The following is a 22,411-nucleotide window of genomic DNA, read 5'->3' as shown; positions in this document are numbered from 1 at the left end:
AAAAGCTGTCAAGAGCTGGGGGGTTGGTGTTAGGGGGACCAGGGAATGCTTTTCAAATGGTGCCTTTATAAAATGAGATCACGCTTCATTTCACTCCCCACCAAATTTTTATCTGGTGACAAGTGCGTTAAGTAAGAGAGGGAAGGCTTGCGAGCAGGAAGAAAGCATACGAGTCTGGCTCCAACTTGCCGCATTTACAGAGATCGGGGCTGTGCTTTAAGGCCATAAAGATCGGAACAGGAGGAACTTTTGTCCATTTGCCCAAGTTCAGGGAAAGGAGATACAACTAGAAGATGGTGTTAAAACCTGGGCTCCACAGCCAGGCGGTGGTGGCGCACGCCTTTAATCCCAGCACTTGGGAGGCAGAGGCAGGCAGATTTCTGAGTTCGAGGCCAGCCTGATCTACAAATAATGAATTCCAGGACAGCCAGGGCTATACAGAGAAACCCTGTCTCGAAAAAACAAAAACAAAAAACAAAACAAAACTGTACTGGCTAGTTTTGTGTCAACTTGACACAGCTGGAGTTATCACAGAGAAAGGAGCTTCAGTTGAGAAAATGCCTCCATGAGATCCAACTGTAAGGCATTTTCTCAATTAGTGATCAAGGGAAAAAGGCCCCTTGTGGGTGGGACCACCTCTGGACTGGTAGTCTTGGTTCTGTAAGCAAGCCAGGGGAGGCAAACCAGTAAGGAACATTCCTCCATGGCCTCTGCATCAGCTCCTGCTTTCTGACCTGCTTGAGTTCCAGTCCTGACTTCCTTTGGTGATGAACAGCAGTATGGAAGTGTAAGCCGAATAAACCCTTTCCTCCCCAACTTGCTTCTTGGTCATGATGTTTGTGCAGCAATAGAAACCCTGGCTAAGACAAAAAAAAAAAAAAAATTCTGGGCTCCTGATCTTGAGCCGGACCCGCACATACACCCTTCGGTTTGTTGCATCCAGGCTGTGTCACAGAGAAGCTGTCACAGAAAAGCAAGCATTTTTTCCTTAAGAAATTGGAGTTTATATTTGATTCTACTTTTTAATGATGTAGCCAAAGGGCCAGTCCTGGGGGATGGAGGGCTGGTTCCACATCCAAAAGAGAAAAGCAGGACAATGTGAGGAGGAAGGTAGCCCTCAGACATGCCTCCTGGGGGGCATGAGAAGCGAGAGCAGGCTCTCCGCCTAAGGAGCCTTGGATTTAGGCACCTTCTTCCTTGTGCTTCCACATACACAAACTGTAACGAAGGGACCAGGGTTGGATACAATTCCTGAGACTGGGCATCCAGCAAGTTCTACCCCCTTTTATTATCCCAGTCCCCCTAATTATGGCAGGGCCTGACAGTGCTCACCTGGGTAAGTAGCCAGATTGAAAGATCCAAAGAAAACCAAGTTAGAGCCTGTGCGAGCTGAGGTACACAGCCATGGTGGGACACACCATAATTACCCAACACCAGTGTGTTAGCATCTGACAAAGCATGTGAGGAAGGGATAAGTTTGAGATCCTGGGCCTGCCTGCTTCAAGTAGGGTTTATAGTCATGTCCTACACACACACACACACACACACACACACACACACACGGTCTACAAGAAGCTTTGGTAAATGGCTGATCATCTAGCCATTTAAGGGGTTTTACACCTGTCAGAGGAAGAAATGAAATATGAGGCTGGGTGGTAGTGGACACTGAGCAAAGGCTGTGCATGATGCTGGAATGAGAAACACACGGTTGCAAGACAGGTTCTGGAGGGCAGGACTGGCCACCTTCATGTGCTAGGGATCCAGCGCTGTGCTAATTTCTATGGGGTCACTTTAGAGCTGTCTCATCTAGCAGTGTCTCATGTGGCTGGCCTGGTTTTTATCAAACACAATAAATAACTCAGGGTATTGCAGGGAAGATGACCCTCCAATGCCCATGTCCTCTCAAGCAAGATTATTATTCCATCTAACTCAGGATTGGGGAGTGGAAATCTCCCACAGTTCCCTGTACTAGAGGCATCCATTAAATACTAGGTGGTCTTCTGTAACAACAATGGGGGGATATAGCTCAGCCGTGCTGCTGCCTGAGAAGACCCTACTCAAAGACTACAACTCACACAAAGCAAGGTCCTTGAAATACCCACAGAAAAAGAGTTGCAGAACAAGCCAGAACAGTACCCACTCAGCCTGAGACATATACTTCACAGAAAGTATGGCCCTGGAATACTCATACTGCTGAGTTATACAGTTATGCAGGGATAACAACAAGAAAGCATAGGTTTGATATTCATATAAGTGGTTTATGCATATCTCCAATCATAGCAGATTGGATCTCCATTTTAGGGCGTTTCTCCCCATGACCCTCTTCCAAGGCCCTCAAGATAGGGTCTAAACCACAAAACATAAGGTATTACAATTAAGCCAGGCTCCTTTGAGGACACAGAGCCTTCATCTGAGAGCATGCACAGCTGCTGAGGAAGGTCCCTGGCACGGTAGCTCCAACACAGCAGAAAGACCTTAACTGTAGCTTCTTCATAACAGGACCTTCAACTCAAGAGCGCGTCAGCCTGTTGGGGACAAAGCTACAAACACTGCAGTTTCCTTCACTTCACACGTCTTCCCAGCTTCAATTTCTCCAACTGAATTGTGTGGGTACTGACATTATCAGTGGATTAATCCATCAGTACACTTAGATATCTATGTAATTTTGGATAGTTTATAGAACTAAGAGGCAGGGCCTGATTAAAGAAAGTAGGGCATGCCCTAAAATGGTATCTATCTATCTATCTATCTACCTACCTACCTATCTTTTCTGCTACAGTGGCCCACTGTCATAATGTTATTGACTTGCCACTGGCTGAAAAGCAATGGACCTGGGTAATGATGAACTAAGATCACCACTGTATCGTGAGTGAAAATAAGCCTTCAGTTCTCCTCCTTAGGTTGCTTGATTCATACACTTTTGCCACAGCCGTGAACATTTCCTTACACCGAGGTGTTTAAACATGTCAGCTGGGGAGCGTCTCAGATTCATACTATAACATTCCACCTCTGGTCCCAGGAGAAGCATGGCCATCTGATAATGCAAAGTGCCAAAATGCATAATCCGAGAGTCCCCAAATGTTTAGCAGTTGCAGTATTAGTCAAAAGTCTAACAGTCTCCTCTGGGACTCAAGGCACTGCTAGCTATGAGCCCTTCAGTAATAAAATGTCACATTCTTCCATCACCTGATGGCATCGAGTAAATATTCTCATTCTATGAAAAGTGGTAACAAGGAAGGACTGGAGCAAAGACATACTCAAAACCAGCAGGATGAATATTAAACATATTCGTAGCTACAGCTCAGAATGTAGAGCATATGATTGCATCATTGGCTCCACCCGGGTTCTTTTTTTTTTTTTTTTTTGGTTTTTCAAGACAGGGTTTCTCTGTGTAGCCCTGGCTGTCCTGGAACTCACTCTGTAGACCAGGCTGGCCTCCAACTCAGAAATCCGCCTGCCTCTGTCTCCCAAGTGCTGGGATTAAAGGCGTGGGCCACCACGCCCGGCTTTCCGCCCAGGTTCTTATGGGCTTGGTCAGACCCCCGTGGCGTTGCCATTTGCAGCACTGTCTCCAGTCACTGCTGGAAGCCTTCCTTTACATATGTGCAATGCTCCTGGCAAACACCACCACCATCCTAAGGTGTCCATTGCAAGTTGGGGTTCAGCTCCACTACCTCAGGCATTGACTTACGAGGATACCCCACATGGACGCTGTCTCTGCTACATAGAGCCTGGTAGAGCCTTTCTTCTGGAGCCTTGGTGCAAGCCTCAGTAATCACCTCACTGTTCAGTCCTCATGCGCGCCTGCAGAGCCAGCGCTAATGCGCATGAAGCCAAGGTCCGCCGCCAACTCAGGGTGCAGCTGAATTCATTCGGATCACAGCTACAGTGGCTTCTTAGTTCCTGTGCCTCTGAACATTTCCCTGCGGGGTCATTTTTCGAGCAAGACACCCCTTCCTCTGCACATGTCTCTTTTTTAAGAAGATTCTTTCCATTCACGTCATACCCTGAAAACGTCGGTGGGAGGAGTGTCTTCCCTGAGGCACCTTCCCGATTGTGTGAAGGTTTTCTTCAGTTGTACTGGTATTTTGGACAATTGCATCTGTTCTCACTCACCTTGTCTGTAGTTTTAAATGCTCTTGGGTTCCCAAACTACACAGTATTCCACTTCGCTGCCCCACTTTCTCTGTCTGCTCTCGCTTTATACCTGGCTAGAAGCAGCCGGTGATAATTCCTCTACCAAGTCACTCCATTACTTTGAGATTCAGCCTCAACTCGATTTTTCTTGGGCAGCATGTAGCAAGGGTCTTTGCCAGAATGGAGCATAAATAGCCTTTACCCCAATTCCCAATTGTCTCTATTGTCCCAAGTCTCTATTGTCCACATTTCTATTGGCATTTTGGCCAACTTCAAATTTTTCCATCACATTAGCCCTATATGCTCAGCTACCACCCCCAAAACCCTTCCACAAGCCAGTGCTAAAGCACAAGAACCACATGGTCAGGTTTAATCATATTAAAACCTACTCTTCCCTGGACCAATTTTCTGTATCTGTAACATTTATCTTTGCTGTGATAAAACACCTGAGAGAAGTAATGAGAGAAGCAATTCTTTTGGCTCATGGTTTGAGGGAGTACAGTCTAGCATGGTTCACAGGGCATTGTGGCTGGAGTGACTCCATCCAAAGCAGGAGCATGGGTGGCTGGTCACCTCAAGCAAGCAAGAGTCAGAGCAGGACAGAAGCAGGGACATGTATAACCTTCGAGGCTTCACCCTAGTAGCTTGCTTCTATTTATGAGGCCTTATGTCCCAAATCTCATATTCCATAACTTCACAGAGTTACTGGTTACTGACAACCACATGTTAAAATACAATAGCCTGGGAAGACATTTCAGATTCAACCAATAATGTCATGGTTTGTACCGGCCTTTTGGGAGTCACTGACTATATCCCAGAAAGCTCCAACTCCCTCTGCTACTTTTTCTGCACCCTGATGTCCCATATCATATCTTAAGAAAATTCTCGATTAGGTGAGAGGAAGGCTTATATTCACCCCAAGATTAGCCAGTCCCTTCTTCATGGAGAGAGATGGGTTAGGGGATATCTCAAATACCAAACCGAATAATTTTCTGAGATTGGAACATCATGCCCTACACAAGACTCGAAGCCAGGGCCTCAGACTATACATCCCTAGACATCTATACTCACTGGTATTTAGAAGCAAGATGTGGGTGGCTTCAGACCAGGGATCAGCCCACTGGGACTGTAAGGAGCCAGAACCCGGATATGGACCTTTAGATATTGTTATAAGTAAGGACTAAAGATCGGAATCTGGCCAGGAAGCCAACAAACATAACCAATGCTACATCACCCTCCGATCCCCATGACCTTGCTCAGGGAACCCAGGCCACTGGCACACTACTCTCCAGCTGTCCCTCTAAAGACAGCACTCTTTCCAGACCAGAGTTTTCTATAACTCCTGGGGTGCAGCCACCATCTGATCTCACAGTCATCTCAGAACACGGGCTGTAGACTTATCCTTTACCCTTCACAAGACTTCAGGACTCACCATTCCCTCTGGCCTGATATCAGCAGCCTCCTCCAGGAAGCTGGCACCATCTGCCTGGCAGATGGCCAATGGTGTGGCCTGAGGGAACAAGAAACTGGACTATATAGCTCAGTCCCCAGCCTGTTCCTGCAGCTCCGGGACCTGCAGGTGAGAAGAGATGGGGCTCTCTACGGAAGTAGGACGGATAATCTCCTCTCTTGCCTTTCTTTCTAGACCTCCCATCTTTCCCCTCAAGGCATCTGAATATCCACCCATTTCCCTGGATTCAGAACCTCTAGCTCACTCCCTGATATACTGGACAGCTCCCCACAGCCTGCTCACACCTGGTCCTATCAACCCAACTTCCATCCCTACCCCAGCCTTCCTTGCCTCCAAGTACCCACTATGCTGGGTCTGCCCCCTTCTGTGATCTCCATGACAGTCTCCAACAGGACAGTAGGACAGCCTTATCTGAGCCTCCATCTCTCCCTGCTGCAGATATGGGATCCCGGTGGAGCTGTTGGGCACTCTGGGCTGGAGCAACCCTCCTATGGAGTAAGTCAGATTGAATCTCATCCATATCCTGGGGACCATTGAAAACTGACCTGCCTGGGTCGTCATCTTTCATTTGTAAACCTTTCATAAATCATGTCCCAGTCCCTCCCAGGCTGCAGTGGAAATGAGAGCGTGCAGGAAAATGAGGTGGGAGCCCCCACTCCATGTTTGGAGTGTTGAGAGTCTACCTGCTTCGATTTTTAGGTGATTCTGTCTAAACTTCCATGACCCTCAACTTCCCTCCATCATCTTGTACAAGATCTATTAAAACAGGAATCATACCAGCAACTAAGTCCGGTCAGAGTGTATGCTCTCACAGGACTTTAAAGGGGGTGTAGGGTCTCAGACTCCATGTAAAGAGTCAGCTAACCAACCAGTTTCATCAGAAAAGTAGAAGATGCAGCATCAAAAATACATTACCACAGCCAGGCATGGTGGTGCAAGCCGCCGTTTTATCCCAGCATCCAGGAGGCAGAGGCCGGTGGATCTCTGTGAGTTTGAGGCCAGTCTAATCTACAGCGTGAGTTCCAGATCAGCCAGGGCTACTTAGTTACTAAACCATAAGTGCAGTCAGCAAAAGAAAACAGTGGCACCTTACTCGAGGTGAGTATGCTGCTCCGGCATCCACAGTCACCACCTGGACTGTCTCACACCGTTCTGTCCCTCATCTGACCCTGCAGTGTCTGAGCTCAAGAGCCCTGTGCAAGATGCTCAGGCTTTGGGGCAGCCAAAGCCAGGAAGGCTCAGAGGTGGATGCTGTATCCGTTAGGAAGGACATGGAAACATAGGGAGAATTGCTTCAGCAGGTGCTCAGGAAGACCCAGGGGCTGGGTTTGTAACGGGGAGGAACTAGGTAGCTGGACCCACAACTGCGTTTTCTTCAGGGTTGACCCGGGAGACCACAGAGGACCCCAGGAATACTGGTGGGGAAGAATTCCTCACGGCCTTCCTGCAGAATTCACAGCCTGGGAGCAGCAATTAATTATATAGGCTCAGTTACAAACAATCTATGCTTTAACTTGTTAAAATATGCCAATGTTTCCCTCAAATGTCTGTGGAGAAACTGATTGTCAGACCCATATCACAGGACACCGTAGCCAGAGCACTGAACATAATCTCTCCAATGGCCCAGTGGTGGGCGCTTGAGCTAGGACTTCTACTAAGGTCACCTCTATAACAGTTGTCTCCATTTTGCTAAAGACTCCATCTTTCATTTCCTATCCTCTGGCAACTTCTAGCCTGGTGGGATATCAAACTATACAGTTGAATGTTTCATCAGTTGCTCCTGGTCCTTCTTCACTACTTGACATTGCTCTGGACCAAGCTGTGTTGAACTGTGAAATCAGAAACCCTGGGAGAGGAGCTCTCTCCATGAGCCTGCAAACCTCAGTTTCCATGCCTGTACAAGGGGTGGTCGTGAGCCAACAGGCATCGTCCACACTGTAGGAGGCCCCAGGTGTCTGACCTCAGGCACATTTCTAACTCCAACTCTCTTCCCTTCCCAGCTCTGCTCACCCCAGCAGAAGCATCCTGCCAAGGCATTCACTGTGCATCTGGGCAGCGCTGCCAGATGGTGAATGGGAAGGCCAGGTGTGTGGCAGAGTCCAGAGCTGTCTGCCGTGCCCAGGGTGATCCCCACTATACCACCTTCGATGGCCGTCGCTATGACATGATGGGCACCTGTACCTACACAATGGCTGAGCTGCGCAGCAGCAAGGGCTCCCTGCTGGCCTTTAAAGTAGACGCCAAGAATGAGCATCGGAGCTCCAACAAAGTCTCCTATGTACGCTTGGTCACTGTGCATGCCTACAACCACACCGTGTCCCTGATCTATGGAGAAGTTGGCCTTGCGAAGGTGAGTTCCCCAAGGCTGTGAGTTTAAGGTTAACCAAGCCAAAAAAGAAAAAGGAGCCTTGGTGTTAGACCCCAAACCATCCCCTTTCAATGTGGAGGACTAGGCCCCACCACCATCCAAATAAGCCAACTGAAGGGATGGGTGGTGGTGGCAGTGAGCACTGGAAAGAGAGTCACTCAACGTGACTACTTTGGGGAGTAACCCTGAAATCTCTCTTGAAGGTAATGACAAGGACGCTGTGAGCTTTTAGGAGCAGGAAACAAAGCAGGCACAGCAGAGAGCGCTGTTAGCCATGCTTAAGGTTTGAATGAATGCTATTCAGCTCTGGTTCTACAAGGGCTCTGGAAAAGGTGCGATCGCTGTCATTTCTTGAGGGGATCAATCTTTTTCCCTCAAAGTGATTACTTTGGCCCAAATGTGTGACTTGACCACAGGAGTTCACACCTGGGGGTGGTCTCGCCGTGGTAACGGGTCCTGTGAAGCTTGCTGTTGCTTATGAGTAGTTTCACACCCCAACCTCCCTGTTATACAGATGTTTACTGGTCTATAGAAGCATAGAGAGTGTTCCGAGGAGAGAAATGAAAATTAGAGGCTCGGCAGGGTCAAAGAAGAGGGCTTAGAGAGATGGCTTGGCAGTTAACAGAACTCACTGTTCTTCAAAATGGCTGGAGTTCAATGCCCAGCCCCCATTGTCAGGTGGGTCACAGACACCTGTAAGTCCAGTTCTGGGGGACCTGATGCCCTCTTCTGACCTCTGTGCGCACTGTGAGTATGTTCACATCCATCCATTAGCAGCGTATGTCCTGAACTTTGTGGCACTCTACTGTCAGCACGGGAGTACTATAAAGTGACCTGTCAGGTGATCAAACTTTTGGAACTGTGGTTTGGATTTCCTTGAGCGCCTCCTGTTACACAAAACCTTGTTGTTTTAAGTGAGGAAGTGGTGCTCTTTCTTTAGAAGAACCCCCAACAGGCTCCAGCTGGAATCCCATCATCCCTTTCTGCAGGGTCAGCAATATGGTGGTGTTCAGGGCAGGGGGCGGGAGAGGAGTCATCCTCTTCCTAGGTACACTTCACGTCCGTGTTATTTTACTTGCATTTTCTGCCTCTCTGGGCAAACTCACTTGAGCATTGAGTTCACAAAGTGAGTCATTGTTGTGGACCGTGAAACTGGACATTCTGGTCCATACAGGAAACTGAGTTGAGTGGTCAGCCAGAGTGCACTGTAATGGCTGTAGGACTTCCCGAGTACTCTCATAACGGGACACAGGAGGACTAGTTCTTTTTGCTCAAGGGTAGTTAAAACTCTGTGTCAGCCAGGCAGTGGTGGGGCATGCCTTTAATCCCAGCACTTGGGAGGCAGAGGCAGATGGGTTTCTGAGTTCGAGGCCAGACTGGTCTACAGAGTGAGTTCCAGGACAGCCAGGGCTACACAGAGAAACCCTGTCTCAAAAAGAAAACAAAAAAACAAAAACAAAACTCTGTGTCCGTCACAAAGCTTCTGAGTGTACACCTCATGATCAGTTGTCATCATCCTCCCTCTCCCCTCCTCGTCCTGTCCCTCTGTCCCCCACCATTACAGGGAAGGCACCATTAAAGCTAACTGGGTTGTGGGAGTCCCCAAACCTCCTCTGTCCTTAGCTGAGTTATCATGGGCTCCTGTGATCTGAAGCTTCAGCTGTCTATCATGCTGGTTCTAACAGGGTGCAGTGGCCTCTTCCCCTTGGGGAGAAAGTTCTAGCTCCATGTTTTCAACTCTGGATGCTCTGAAGGTGGGGGCTGGTATGATCTTTTCATAGTCATTATATAGACTGAGTCTACCAATCAAGGAAGACCCATGCCTCTGCCCCCTTAATTGTTTATAATTTATTGACTGCTCATACACTTTTGGAGGCTTCAGGATGTAATTTAATTCATCTGTTATTTGGTACAGCCTTTATGACAAGGCTGAAAAGAGTCTTCAGTTATCCTGTTATTAATAAAAAGAGCAAACAAGCCCCCACCTTCATCCAGAGCATCCAGAGTTGAAAACGTGGAGCTAGAGCTCTGTCGCCAAGCAGAAGAGGCCCTGCACCCTGTTAGAACCAGCACAATGCACAGGTGACGACGCTTCTACCAGACGCAACTTTTATCTTACTCAAGCGTCTTGGCTTAAGGGCCTAACAGGCTACTTCTGTGATAGCATCCAACCAGCTCCTGTCATTGCTGGAATACGAGTCCCTCCTCTTCTGTCACTTGAATATGGAGAGCTGGGAGGTGGCCTGACAGTTATCTCGCTAGCATTGTTTAAGACAAGGGCTTACACAGCAACTTCAGACAGGTGGTGTGCAGCTGACACACCGGCAAGGAGCTTCACCAGCCTTTGGCCAACTCAACGGGTTAGAAGTAGAAATAGTGTCTTCAACTCTCTTGACCCATCAGCTCCCAATAATGACACAGTGACCTCTTATTACTTATGAATGCTTAGGGCTTATAGCTTACGTTTGTTTGTTTCCAACTAGCTCATATAACTTAATTAACCCTGTCTATACTCGCCCACATTTGCAACATGGCCCAATTGCCTCTCCTCAACCCCGTATGCCTTTTCTCCATGTCTGGTTGGGACCTGATTCTTTCCCAGAGTTCCTACCTCTGCCCTGAAGTTCCATCTATCCTCTCCTGCCTAGCTATTGACCATCAGATCTTTATTACATCAATCAGAAGATGCCTTAGACAGGTGAGGAAGGACAGAGATGCACAGTGTACAAAAAGATTATCCCAACAAAATGGGAAGTGGATCCAAGAATGTCTGGGTCATCCCTGGGCATTGGACTAACCTGCCAAGTAGGTCTCAGCGAGCTGCCCTCTGCTGCACTCAATTGAAGACCCTAAGAAAACTGGGTACCTTCATGGACTCTGAAGGAAGAAACCATTTCAGAGTCACCAATACATTAAGTAGGTGTTCTCTCCAGATGCTCCAGCAGCTTCATGGAGGGGAGAGGAGCCAGCTCAGATCCATCAAGAGGTGAAAAGATGCTCTCTGAGAACTGGGGAACTCCAGGGCTTAAAGTTATAGTAACACTGGTCCTGTCCCTTAGAGGCCTTTGCTGTGAACTAGGAGGGGGGTATCATTGACATGTGGGATCTTTATGCCCTAGATTTGCTCCCATCTTTTAGAAAAAAAAAATCTTGATTATATAAAAATAGCTAAGAGAAGAACATACTGATTTTGCAGAGGACCCAAATTCAGTTCCCATTGCCCACATAAGGTGACTCACAACTAACTGTCAGTAACTCGAGTTCCAGGGGATTCAATGCCTCTAAGCACTGTGGACACCTTCTCTGTGTCTCTCTCTGTCTCTGTGTCTCTCTAACACACGTTATATATGTGTGTGTGTGTGTATATACATGTATATATGTATATATATTATACACACATATAAATATATGTAATAAATATATGTAATAAATATAAGTATATACTTGTAAGCATACACACACACACACACACATATATATATATATATATATATATATATATATATATATATATATACACACACACATATATATGTGTATACTTATGGTGGATATCTAATTCCACATACCTTTATTTGGCAAAACAATTCCAACTTCAAGATACTATAAAAGTTCAATGGCCCATTTGAGAGTCAAGTGTCTTTTTCATATAATGCACATTTAAGCCATATTATACTACAGTGTTGTGCCCCAACAGGAAATTTTATATTTAATTTTTAATAGCATGGATTTTTTGATGTCTGTTGCAACTAGTTCAGAGGCTTTAAGCCCATTCTATGCAGGTCCAGTCATGGTCTTGATTCCTTCCCAGCTGGGGCTCAAGAGGCACCCCCCCCAGCAGTTGTGTACATTAAGACAGCCAACAGAATGTCAGCCAGGACTACCCAATCACATTCTGATTGACACAGAGAGGAAGAGGCATCTGGAGTTGATATAGATGTCCTCACCACCAGGAAGAAGCAGGGTAGTGGAAAACCAGATCCCTCAGCCCAGAGGACCTTTAGGTAAGACTTTAGGTAAGGTAATGTCCAGGACTTTAAGTAAGAATCGGGGTTTCTCCACACATAAGCAGATCGGATCTCAAATGCAAATAAATCAAGACCCCAAAGCCACTGCAGGGCCCAAGACCCCTACATGATGAGGGGTTTTAAAGACAGCAACAAGCATTTAGTTTTGTTCCTCGGAGGCCAGGGTCTTCAAAAGATACTCCTGGTACCCCAGGGGACCCAGATGGAGGACTTGGGGGACGCGGGATGGCCTGGGGTTACTAGCAAGCTGGCGTTACCATTTGAGGACTAACCTGTTCATTGTGCCCAACAATGCCTACGCTGGTTGTCCTAGCCAGCCCTAATTGTCAACTTGGCACAGCTTAAAGTCATCTGAGAGAACCCTCAATTGCAGAGCTGTCTAAACCAGGTTGGCCTGTGGCCCTGTCTGGGAGGGATTGTGCTGGCTTTTGAATGATGTAGGAAGGGCCGGTCCACTGTGGGTAGCACCATCCCTAGGCACCAGGGCCTGGTCTATATAAGAGAACTAAAGAGTGAGCCAGCGAGCCAACCAACAAGCAGTTATTCCTCATTATTTCTGCTTCAAGCCTGGCTTCCCTCACAGATGAGCTGTAATTTCCTCTCCCAAAGTTGCATCTGACAAATGCACTGTGTCACAGCAGCAGAAAGGAAACTAGCCCACTGCTACCCAGTGATGGTGGTTTAAAGAGGCTGGCAGCCCTCTGCTGGATTTGTCACTGTTTTGGTGCTTGTAAGTCTTGACTGGTTCTGCCCATAGCCTCCTGACTCTCACTTCCTCATGTCATGAACATGAGTCCCACTGTTTAACCGGCTCCCTGAAGCTGCCCCTAGCTGCCATCAACCCTGCCAGGTTCCTTCCTCACACTGGCTTCACGCTTGTAATGAGCCTGCCGTTCTGTCAGCCACTGTCAGAGGCACTGGAGATAAAACCATGAGGTGGGCTCCCAGTGGTTGTGATAGGTGGAGCATGTGGCAAACTTGCACACTGTGGGAGAGGGCTAGGAGTTGTGGGAACTGGGAAGCAGAGGAGGAGGGGCAACAGGAAAGGGCTACTGAAAGGGTGATCAGGGACAGCCTCACTGAGCCAGTGACACCTCAGCAGACATTGTTGGGGGCGGGGGTCTTCATGCACATCTCAGGGAAGAACACTTCAGGCCACATCCCTAGGCTCAGCTGGTGACGAAGGAAGGAAGGCACCCTATGTGGCTAGAGCTGGGTACGTGAGTGGGAGGAGATGAAGGTCTGAAGGAGAGATCACACAGGAGTCTGACCACTGTCACCTCTCTGCAGATCGACTACCAGTACTCAAGCCTGCCGGTCTCCCTGAGTGAGGGTCTCCTGCGTGTGCACCAGAGTGGAACACGAGGTGTGATAGAACTGGACTTTGGGCTGGTGGTCACCTATGACTGGGATGGCCAGCTGACCCTGAGGCTGCCCAAGCGCTTCCAAGAGCAGGTATCTGGGCTGTGTGGCAACTATAATGGAGACCCTGCAGATGACTTCCTCACGCCTGACGGGAAGCAAGCTCCTGATGTCCTAAACTTCACCAAAAGCTGGAAGGTGAATGATCAAGACCTCTTATGTGATGATGGCTGTTATGGCAACTGTCCGTCTTGCATCCCAAGCCAGGCCCAGCTCTTTAAGAAAGACCTTTTCTGTGGCATGCTAACTCTGCCCTCAGGCCCATTTGCTGACTGTCATCAATTTCTGGACCCCAAGCCTTTCCTGGAAGAATGTGTATATGACATGTGCGTGACGGGAGGGGAACGTCTCACCCTGTGCCATGGCCTCAATGCCTATGCACAAGCCTGTGTGGACCTGGGCATCTCTGTCCGCGAATGGAGGTCACGAACCAACTGCCGTGAGTTCAAGACAGGGTAGAGAATTTTGATGAGAGGTGGGGAACCCATTGCGTCTGCTTGGTACCAGAGCACTGATTACGCTTCAGTCCAGTGACAGGCAATGACAGAAACACAGACATCCAAGACACTCCAGGGACACACACAGTAGTGAACAGGATATACCACAGTGATTGAAGTTGCCACAAGAGGGCACTCTAGCATATCTGGAGATTAGTTAGAGAGGGATGCAGGATAAGACACTAGGGGAATTCAAGAGGGATAAAGGATGCTAGAGGGAGAGTAGGGGACAGTGACAGAGAAGATTTTCCTAGAATAAAAATTTCAGATCTAAAATCCACGGGACGAACTGAAATATCCAAAAAGGGGGAAATGGATGTAGGCTCCTGACCCAGGGAACCACAGAGGTTTGTCACGAAAGATAGTCTGCCAAATTGCAAGATCAAATTCAGTGATTATTCTTTGGTTGTAACACTCCCATGACTCCCAATGCCCTCTGCACAATATCAAAGATGACTAGCCAGGCGCCCATCCACTAAATCAATCACTCATTCAGTCAGTAAACCTTCCATAACTTCACAAGAGCCTGTATCTGTGCTGGCCATGTGGGGGACAAAGCAGGAGCCAACGGTGACTTGTCTGCCATGTAGTAGACAACTCAGAAAAATGCTGAAGAGGCGCACAGGCCAGTGAGGGGTGAAACCGACGTCAGGCCAGGGCTGAAGACTAGGGATTCAGAGGGGCAATGAGTCCAGAGGGAGACAAAGACACTGCTTGGACTTTCCTGCTTCACTACTATGTCCCAGTGTCCTGTAAGCCTTCCTCTCCACATGTCCCAAACTCCAACGGAGAAGCCAATGAGTCTACCGCCCCTCCTGTCCATTTCTTAGGCCCTGTGCTCCATGCTGAAGATTCAACATGACCGAGTCAAGCTGTGTTCCCACCCCAGCAGAACCTATATCTTGGGTGGGGAGGGAGAGACAGAGAGTTAGCAGATCTACTAGAAAACACCTTCAAAGAGCAGGATCCTGTGAGAGTATCTGGAAGCTCAGTGAAGAGGTAGGAAGCCAATCACAGTGGACCCTGGAGCGCGACACATCCAGGCCATGGAGTCAGCTGAGTCATCACAATGTTGACCCTGGAGTACCCAGCTACAGTTCTACAGTTCAGTCCATGTAGCCAGTGAAATCAGTATTTCTTCCTCCCATTTACTCCTGGCAAGACTGAGATACAGATACAGATACAGATACAGATACACATACACATACACATACACATACACATACACATACACATACACATACACATACACAGAGATACAGATACAGACAGATACAGAGTCATCTGATCATAAAGTGTTGGCAAGGGGGAAGCTGGCATTTTAAATCTAGGCTGTCTGGACCCCCCAGAGCCTTCGTCTTTACCTGCAAAGTCTGTTTGAGGAAAATATAATAATGGTAGGAGGGAAAGGCTAACGCAAAGATCTTAGTGGGGAATCTTGGGACCAGGCACCTGTCCACCCACTGAGTGTGCAGAATGTGCCAGTAGGAGAGTGAGAGTGGTGGGGACAAGGAGATTGTGGGGATCATAGAGGAACCCCTGGACCTCGGGAGGACTCTGCTTTCCCCTGAGTGAACTGAAGTCACAGAAGGTCGAGGTCCCTGGGCTGAGACTGCATTCACAGTCCCTCTGGTGCTGTGAGGAGTGCATACAGTTCCGGGAGCAGGGAACCGGGCAGGAGGCTGCTGTGGTTCCTGGGCCATGGACACAGATTCTGCGTGGGCTTGGAAGGTGAAAGCCATGAGATTTGCCCACTGCCGGGTTGGTTGTCCAGGGATGGGCGGAGGGGGCACTGGGGCCTGAGCATCCGGAAAGGAGGAGTGCCAGCAGCATTGTCTCGGGGAGCCCCAAACCTGGCATGACCCACCCTTTCTCCCAACCCCTCCAGCCCTGACCTGTCCAGCCAACAGCCACTATGAGCTCTGCAGCCCTGCCTGCCCGCCCTCCTGCAACTCAGATGCCAGACCGACCAACTGCTCTTCTCGCCCTTGCGTGGAGGGCTGCGTGTGCCTTCCAGGCTTCGTGGCCAGTCGTGGCCTTTGCATGCCTGTCTCATCCTGTGGGTGCATCTTCGAGGACCGCCTGCTGGCCCCGGGTCAAGAAGTGTACGCGGACGAAAAATGCCACCGCCGCTGCACCTGTGATGGAGCCACTCAGAAGGTGATCTGTAGGAACACAACAGGGTGTCTGCCTAAGGAGTACTGTGGGGTACAGAATGGCTCCTTTGGTTGCTTCCCGGAATACTTCCGCATTTGCCGGGCATCCGGAGACCCACACTACATGAGTTTAGATGAGCGGATCTTCAATTTCATGGGTACCTGCACGTACTTGTTTACTGCCTCCTGTGGCCAGCACCCATCTCTCCCCGACTTCAAAGTGCTTATAGAAAATGAACGCCGTGGAAGTCAAAGCGTAAGCTTTGTGCGTTCTGTGAAGTTGGAGGCCCTTGGAATCAAGTTGGAGGTGCGCCGGGAATACCAAGGCAAAGTGCTGGTGAGTGCGGCAGGGCAGGAACGGGGGAGGGCACAAATCCAGGGAAGATCAAAGGCTGTGGTGGGAGCAGAGTGGGATTCATTCAACCTTGTGGCTAAGGTCCAAGCCCTGCTACTTTTTTTTGTCTCTGTGACAGTCTCTCAGACTGTCTTACCTCGGTCAGAGATCATAGTCAAATAGTTCTCCACCAGGAGCCACGGGTCTCTGGGTGGTTCTGCGGATGTGACGAATTCACATCTTCAGGGTCTCAAAAAGAGGTCTTGATGCTCAGTAGATATTAGAATTTCCTAGTTTTGTTCTTATGAAAGTTTAGAATTACTGACTTGTGTCTAAAGAATGGTCCAGAGAGCAAGATAACAGGTGATGTGAAATGTCCGGTACAAAGTGAGCATTTGTGGCCGGGGGGGGGGGGGGGGGGTGGTAGAGATGCCCATTCAACCTGTCAGACTGAGCAAATGTCTGTCCACCCAGACAACATCAAGACCCCACGTGTGAGTTCTACTGTCAAAAATCCCAACAAAACAAAAGAGGTGCTTCCAGGCTGCCTCTTCTCTGTGTCCTCTTTCTTCCCAGGATGGGTGCCTCTCCATCACTTCTTTTTAGACTTGCTCGCCAGGCTGTCTGCTGTGCTGGCCAGAACTTGGCCCAGCTGCCCTGAGGATCAAACTATTCTCACTCACTAATACTGAAAATTCAGGGCTCTGGACCAGCCAGTTAGACAAGGGTTCAAGGACAACCCCACACACACACACCCACACACACACACGCACACACATTCAGACACGTGTCAATTGTTCTGCTTCAAGTCTTCCTAATTTAGGTTTTGCAAATCCACCATAAGTCCCATCCTGTGGTCAAAGATAGCTTCTGTGACATTCTTTAGTCTTTCTACATCGAAAGTCTATAGACACCCCTTGCCCACGAAAGAAAGAAAGAAAGAGAGAGGGGGGGGGGGAGAGAGAGAGAGAGGGAGAGAGAGAGAGGGAGAGAGAGAGAGAGAGAGAGAGAGAGAGAGAGAGAGAGAGAGAGAGAGGAAAGAAGAGTGAAAGCCAAGCTGTGCACAAACCAATCCCAGCACTCAGAAGGCAGAGATGGACAACAGATCTCTAAATTCCAATCTAGCCTGTGAGCCACCGCACTTCTGGAGATCATTCTTGGGGTCATCACTGTGGTTCTCACACTGGCCACACATCTAGTTCCAGGCCAATTAATGCGCACTGAGACCCTACTTCAAAGATAGATAGATGATAGATAGATAGATAGATAGATAGATAGATAGATAGATAGATAGATAGATAGATAGATTGTACTTATTATTTTTTATAGTGGTGTATGCCTTTAATCCCAGTATTTTGGGAGACAGGATTTCTGTGAGGCCAGCCTGGGCTACATAGTGAGTTCCAAGATAACCAATGCTACAGAGAGACTTTGTCTAAAAACTAATAAAAATTAAAATTAAAAATCTGTGTGTGTTGTGTGTGTGTGTGTTCTGTGTGTTGTGTGTTGTGTGTGTATTGTGTGTGTATGTGTGTGTGTTGTGTGTTGTGTGTGTGTGTTGTGTAGAAATGAATTGTTAGATACTCACACAATGTCTCATAATTATCGTAGAGAATAGCTTGTGCCATGGGGAGAGAGAAGGTGGACAAGTCAAAGTGGGAAAGAGAACGTTCCATGGATCAGCTTCTGATTCCCCAGTGTTGGGTATGGAAAGGCTCTATATAAAGATAGGGCAAAATTATTGATGGGTATTAATACTGTTCTCCCACCTCTCACTTTACGTAAGGCTGGAATATTAATTAATAATATGTATTAAAACAAATAAACGCAATAGCCTTAGACCAGACTAAATGGAGAGGTTTAGAGTGGTACCGGTACTGGGGAGATAGGAGGCAGGTACCCTAACCTGTTGGTCCTCCTCCATCTCTATCCAGGTGGACGGCATCCTTCACTACCTGCCCTTTCAAGCCCTAGGTGGGAAGCTCGTAGTGTTCCGCCAAGGCAAGTACGCCATCCTACGCACGAACTTCAGCCTGTCTGTCAGCTATAACTGGGACACCCATGTGACTGCCAAGGTGCCCAGCAACTATTTTAACAGTGTGTGTGGGCTCTGTGGGAACTTCAATGGGGACCCACGTGATGACTTGGGTAAACAGATTAGAGGAGAAGCCCTTGACCCTCGAGACTTTGGAAAGAAGTGGCTGGTGTCATCACCTCTCGGCTGCAGGACAGATGAGCAACTTCTGTGTCCTGACTTCAACAAAGCAGTAGTGGCAAATATAACACAAAACTGCAGAATATTTACTAACATATCGGGTCATTTTAAGCACTGTTGGAGAGTGCCTGCCTACAACAGTGCCTACATAGAGTGCGCCTATGATTGCTGCCGTATGCCAGGCCAAACTAAGCCACTGTGTGACACACTGGCCACATACACCGCCATGTGCCAATCTTCTGGAGTCATTGTATATCCATGGAGGACTGAGACACTTTGCCGTGAGTACCAAGAGTATCAACTGGGGATTGAGTCTAATGTTTGTTCATTAGCTTATAAGTAGCGTTGTTTGATCCTTATGCTGCCTGATGAGGAAGGAGCTATGCTTATACCATGAAGCTGAGATCATAGGAAGCCGCTGTATATTCACAATGAGGCTGCTATGAGGTGCTGAGGTATGAACACGGAGCCAGACGTAAGCATGGCATGTTGTATTGGAGAGCTCCCGCACAGCCTGCTTGGCTGGCTGCTTCTCTTTGCTTTTACAGAGCCACCTGCCTGATATGATTGATTCCTGTTTAGGAAGGGGGAACAAGAAATGGTTTGATTTGCTTGGGTTTGGGGTTTATTTGTGTTTTTTAAGGTTTATTTTTATTTTATGTGTGTAAGTGTTTTGCCTGCATCTATATCTACTCACCAATGGGCTTGAAGATCCCAAGGAGGTTAGAAAACAATATCAGATGCTCTGGGACTGAACTTACAGATGTTTGTGAGCCACTATGTGGGTGCTGTGAATCGAACCTGGGTCCTCCACAAGAGCAGTAAGTGCTCATAACAGCTGAGCCATCTCTCCAGCCCTGTGCTTGATTGTTGATCTGTTTGTTCATTGTAACACTAAATGCTCTCACTAAAGTGTAGTATAAGTAATTACTTTTAGTTACTAAATACTTCTTAACGCTTGAAATCACTAAACTTATATTTTATTAATACAATAAAATGAAGAAATAATGCTATAGTCACTGATATACTGCATAGTGTCTACATACAGGCATGTGTAAGCTTATTTAAAATATGTAACACAAATTAGCATTTATATCCAATGTTTGCAGTGTTATTAAAGATATTACAGACTAACCCAAACTACAGTTGCATCAGAACTGAATCTTATTTCTGAGGTTCAGAAGCTATAACAAAAGGGTATAAAAGGATATTCTCTTGAAGCTACAAAACACAGTGGTCTTTTTAAATTGTGTGCACATGCGCGCTGTGGAATCAACTGTGTCCACCCCAGAGTAAAAGCCTTTGGTCTTGTTGACCCCTCTCTCTGCAGCAATGACCTGCCCACCTCACAGCCACTATGAGCTGTGTCAGCGAGGCTGTCCATTGACCTGTGGAGACCAGCCAGTGCCAGGAGGCTGTGGCTCAGATTGCTACGAGAGCTGTGTCTGTGATGAGGGCTATGTCCTTAGTGGTGAGGCCTGTGTACCCCTGGCATCCTGTGGTTGCGTATACCAGGGCATTTACCATGCGCCAGGTGATGAGTTCTATCCTGGCCCTGAATGTAACTCCCTCTGCCACTGTGATAAGGGTGGCCTGGTGTCTTGTCAGCCCTCACACTGCAGCTCACATGAAGTCTGTAAAGTGTTTGATGGCATCCTGAGATGTGTGGGTGAGGGCTCTGCCACCTGTCAGGTATCAGGGGCTTCACATTACACTACCTTTGATGGCCGCCATTTTGACTTCATGGGCACCTGTGTGCACGTGCTGGCCCAGACCTGCTGGACCCGGCCTGGCCTGAAACCATTCACAATACTGCAGGAAAATGCAGTCCAGGGCAACAAGCAAGTCAGTGTGACCAAGAAGATCACCATCGAGGTAGCCAACTACACCCTGCAGCTGGAGCAGAATCAGTGGAAGGTCAAGGTGAGAGCAGAGGTGGGGCCCTAGAGGAGGCACGGACCTCAGTCAGGGGTTGATATGTGAGTGGGGCATGAGCAGTGCTCAGTCCAGGAGGGGGCTTAGAGACCCAAGAGAATAAGTGAGAAAGTGTGACCTCAACAAGAGGAGATACGGATAGGAATCCTAGAGTAAGGAGGCCTCGGGGACCTGGAGCCTTTCCCATGTTGCTTTGTCTCTCCTGTTCTATTCTTAACTGACCCTCTCCTCATCTTCCTCCCACTATACCTGCTCCCTGCCTGTTGTACAACACAATTTCTGAGAAGACTAGAACAAACATCGACTCACCCCTAGATGGAAATTAATAACGGGCCAGAATAACAATACCACCCAAGTTTAACTTGGTGAACCAGTGAGTTTATGGGTTTCTTAAAGGAATACAAACTCATGGATCATAAACAACACAAAGGAAACTGGGAAAACAGAAGTTCACCCCAGCACAGATGATAACTGAGCAAAGCTGAAACCCTGGGGCTTTTGGAAGCACCTTCAGCTGGCTCTACAAGGAGGGGAGTCTCCAAACAGTCCCCATTGCTTATATAACCTTGAGGAGGGAGGGACCTTGAGTATCTGCTAAGTTTTAGGAACTTCCTGAGACGTGTGAGTTACTTACTTCCTTAGTCTTATAGAGCTTCCTTTTAGAACTTCTGCATCCTAATGAGCCTCCCTCAAGGGTGAAATATATTTATGAGAAGTTGCTACCCAACACTGCCCAAGCAGTGGTTACTTTCCTACCCACAAGGAGCACTTGAGGTAGTCACAACACAGAAAAGTTCAGAGGTGGGAAAGGTTCAAGGACAGAAGCCGATCTGTAACCCCCATCATCCCTTAACAACCATAGCAACAACAGTAAACCAGATGCTTGTTTTGCATGCTGCCCCAGGCCTATTGGCTGCTAAGCACCTGGCACTCTCACCATCAATTTAACCTTGCAATGGTAGCTGAAGAAGGCACCATGATTGGATTCATTTTTTTGGAAGACAAAGTCCCATCATTGTGTTGAAGTTCTTTAGTAAAGGCAAGGCATTTGCTGCTAAGAAACAGCACACTGGGTCCCGCACCACACCCTATTGCTTTCTGAACAGGAAGATTGAGTCTCACAGGAGAGTGGCATTTTAATACACTAGGAATATCCCCCACTGACAGGCAACACACGGCCATTGTCCTGGGAGCGGGAGGTACAAGAGCTGTCACGTGGGCTGCACGTGGGTAGCAGGGGCAGCTTCTTCCCTAACAAGCCCCAGGCTCTGAGGTTGACAGATGAGCAGCTCCAGACTGGTGGGAACAGTCTCTGTTCCTGTCACCAGTCCCCAGCTTCCCTGTGGCTGTCCCTCACTGCAGAGGCAGAAACTGAGCCCAGAGGATTAAGTGACTTGCCCTTATTCACTACCAGCCTGGGGAGGAATGGTGTTAATGTCTTTTGGACACTCTAGACATGCCTAGAGTGTGCCTTTCCCCTGCCTCCTCCCAGTCTCCTCACACCTATGAAAAGCCAATTGGCCGGGTGTGTGATGAGGAAGGGCACAGATGTGGTGACATCAGGGGTGCACCCTCGGGTGATCCTCAGATGAGGCATGGAGCCTGGCTTTGCATCCAGCCACACTTACAGCAGCCGCTCTGAGTGCCCCTGACTGCCAGGATGGCTTGCATACACAGTCCCAAGCCACAGGGCGTGTCTACATCCAAAGCCTTTGCAGGCATCCTGTATCAGATTCCCTAGATGACACTCTGGAGACAAGGCACCTGGTCCCTCCTAGACAGACAGGAAGCAGAAATACAGGTGAGTCTCCTGCCCAAGGGCACAGAAGGGTCTTTCCATGATGCTCT

General features: G+C 48.2%; 1 protein-coding gene across 1 annotated transcript in view; it reads left to right on the top strand.

The window, feature by feature from the left end:
- Positions 1-6,048: 6,048 nt before the first annotated feature.
- The window catches only part of LOC147003356 (IgGFc-binding protein-like), a 34,717-nt gene continuing 18,354 nt past the window's right edge, over positions 6,049-22,411 (top strand). The window contains exons 1-6 of the mRNA XM_085841985.1: positions 6,049-6,103; positions 7,609-7,958; positions 13,295-13,865; positions 15,812-16,416; positions 18,348-18,909; positions 19,959-20,551. Coding sequence (XP_085698111.1) covers positions 6,049-6,103; positions 7,609-7,958; positions 13,295-13,865; positions 15,812-16,416; positions 18,348-18,909; positions 19,959-20,551 — 2,736 coding nt within the window. The remainder of the gene's footprint in view (positions 6,104-7,608; positions 7,959-13,294; positions 13,866-15,811; positions 16,417-18,347; positions 18,910-19,958; positions 20,552-22,411) is intronic.

Source organism: Mus caroli, unplaced genomic scaffold (genome assembly GCF_978045245.1).
Source record: "Mus caroli unplaced genomic scaffold, Mus_caroli_1 scaffold_8, whole genome shotgun sequence".
Taxonomy (NCBI): Eukaryota; Metazoa; Chordata; class Mammalia; order Rodentia; family Muridae; genus Mus; species Mus caroli.
The sequence above is the reverse complement of the archived record's forward strand: the minus strand, read 5'-3'. Positions and strand labels throughout refer to the sequence as shown.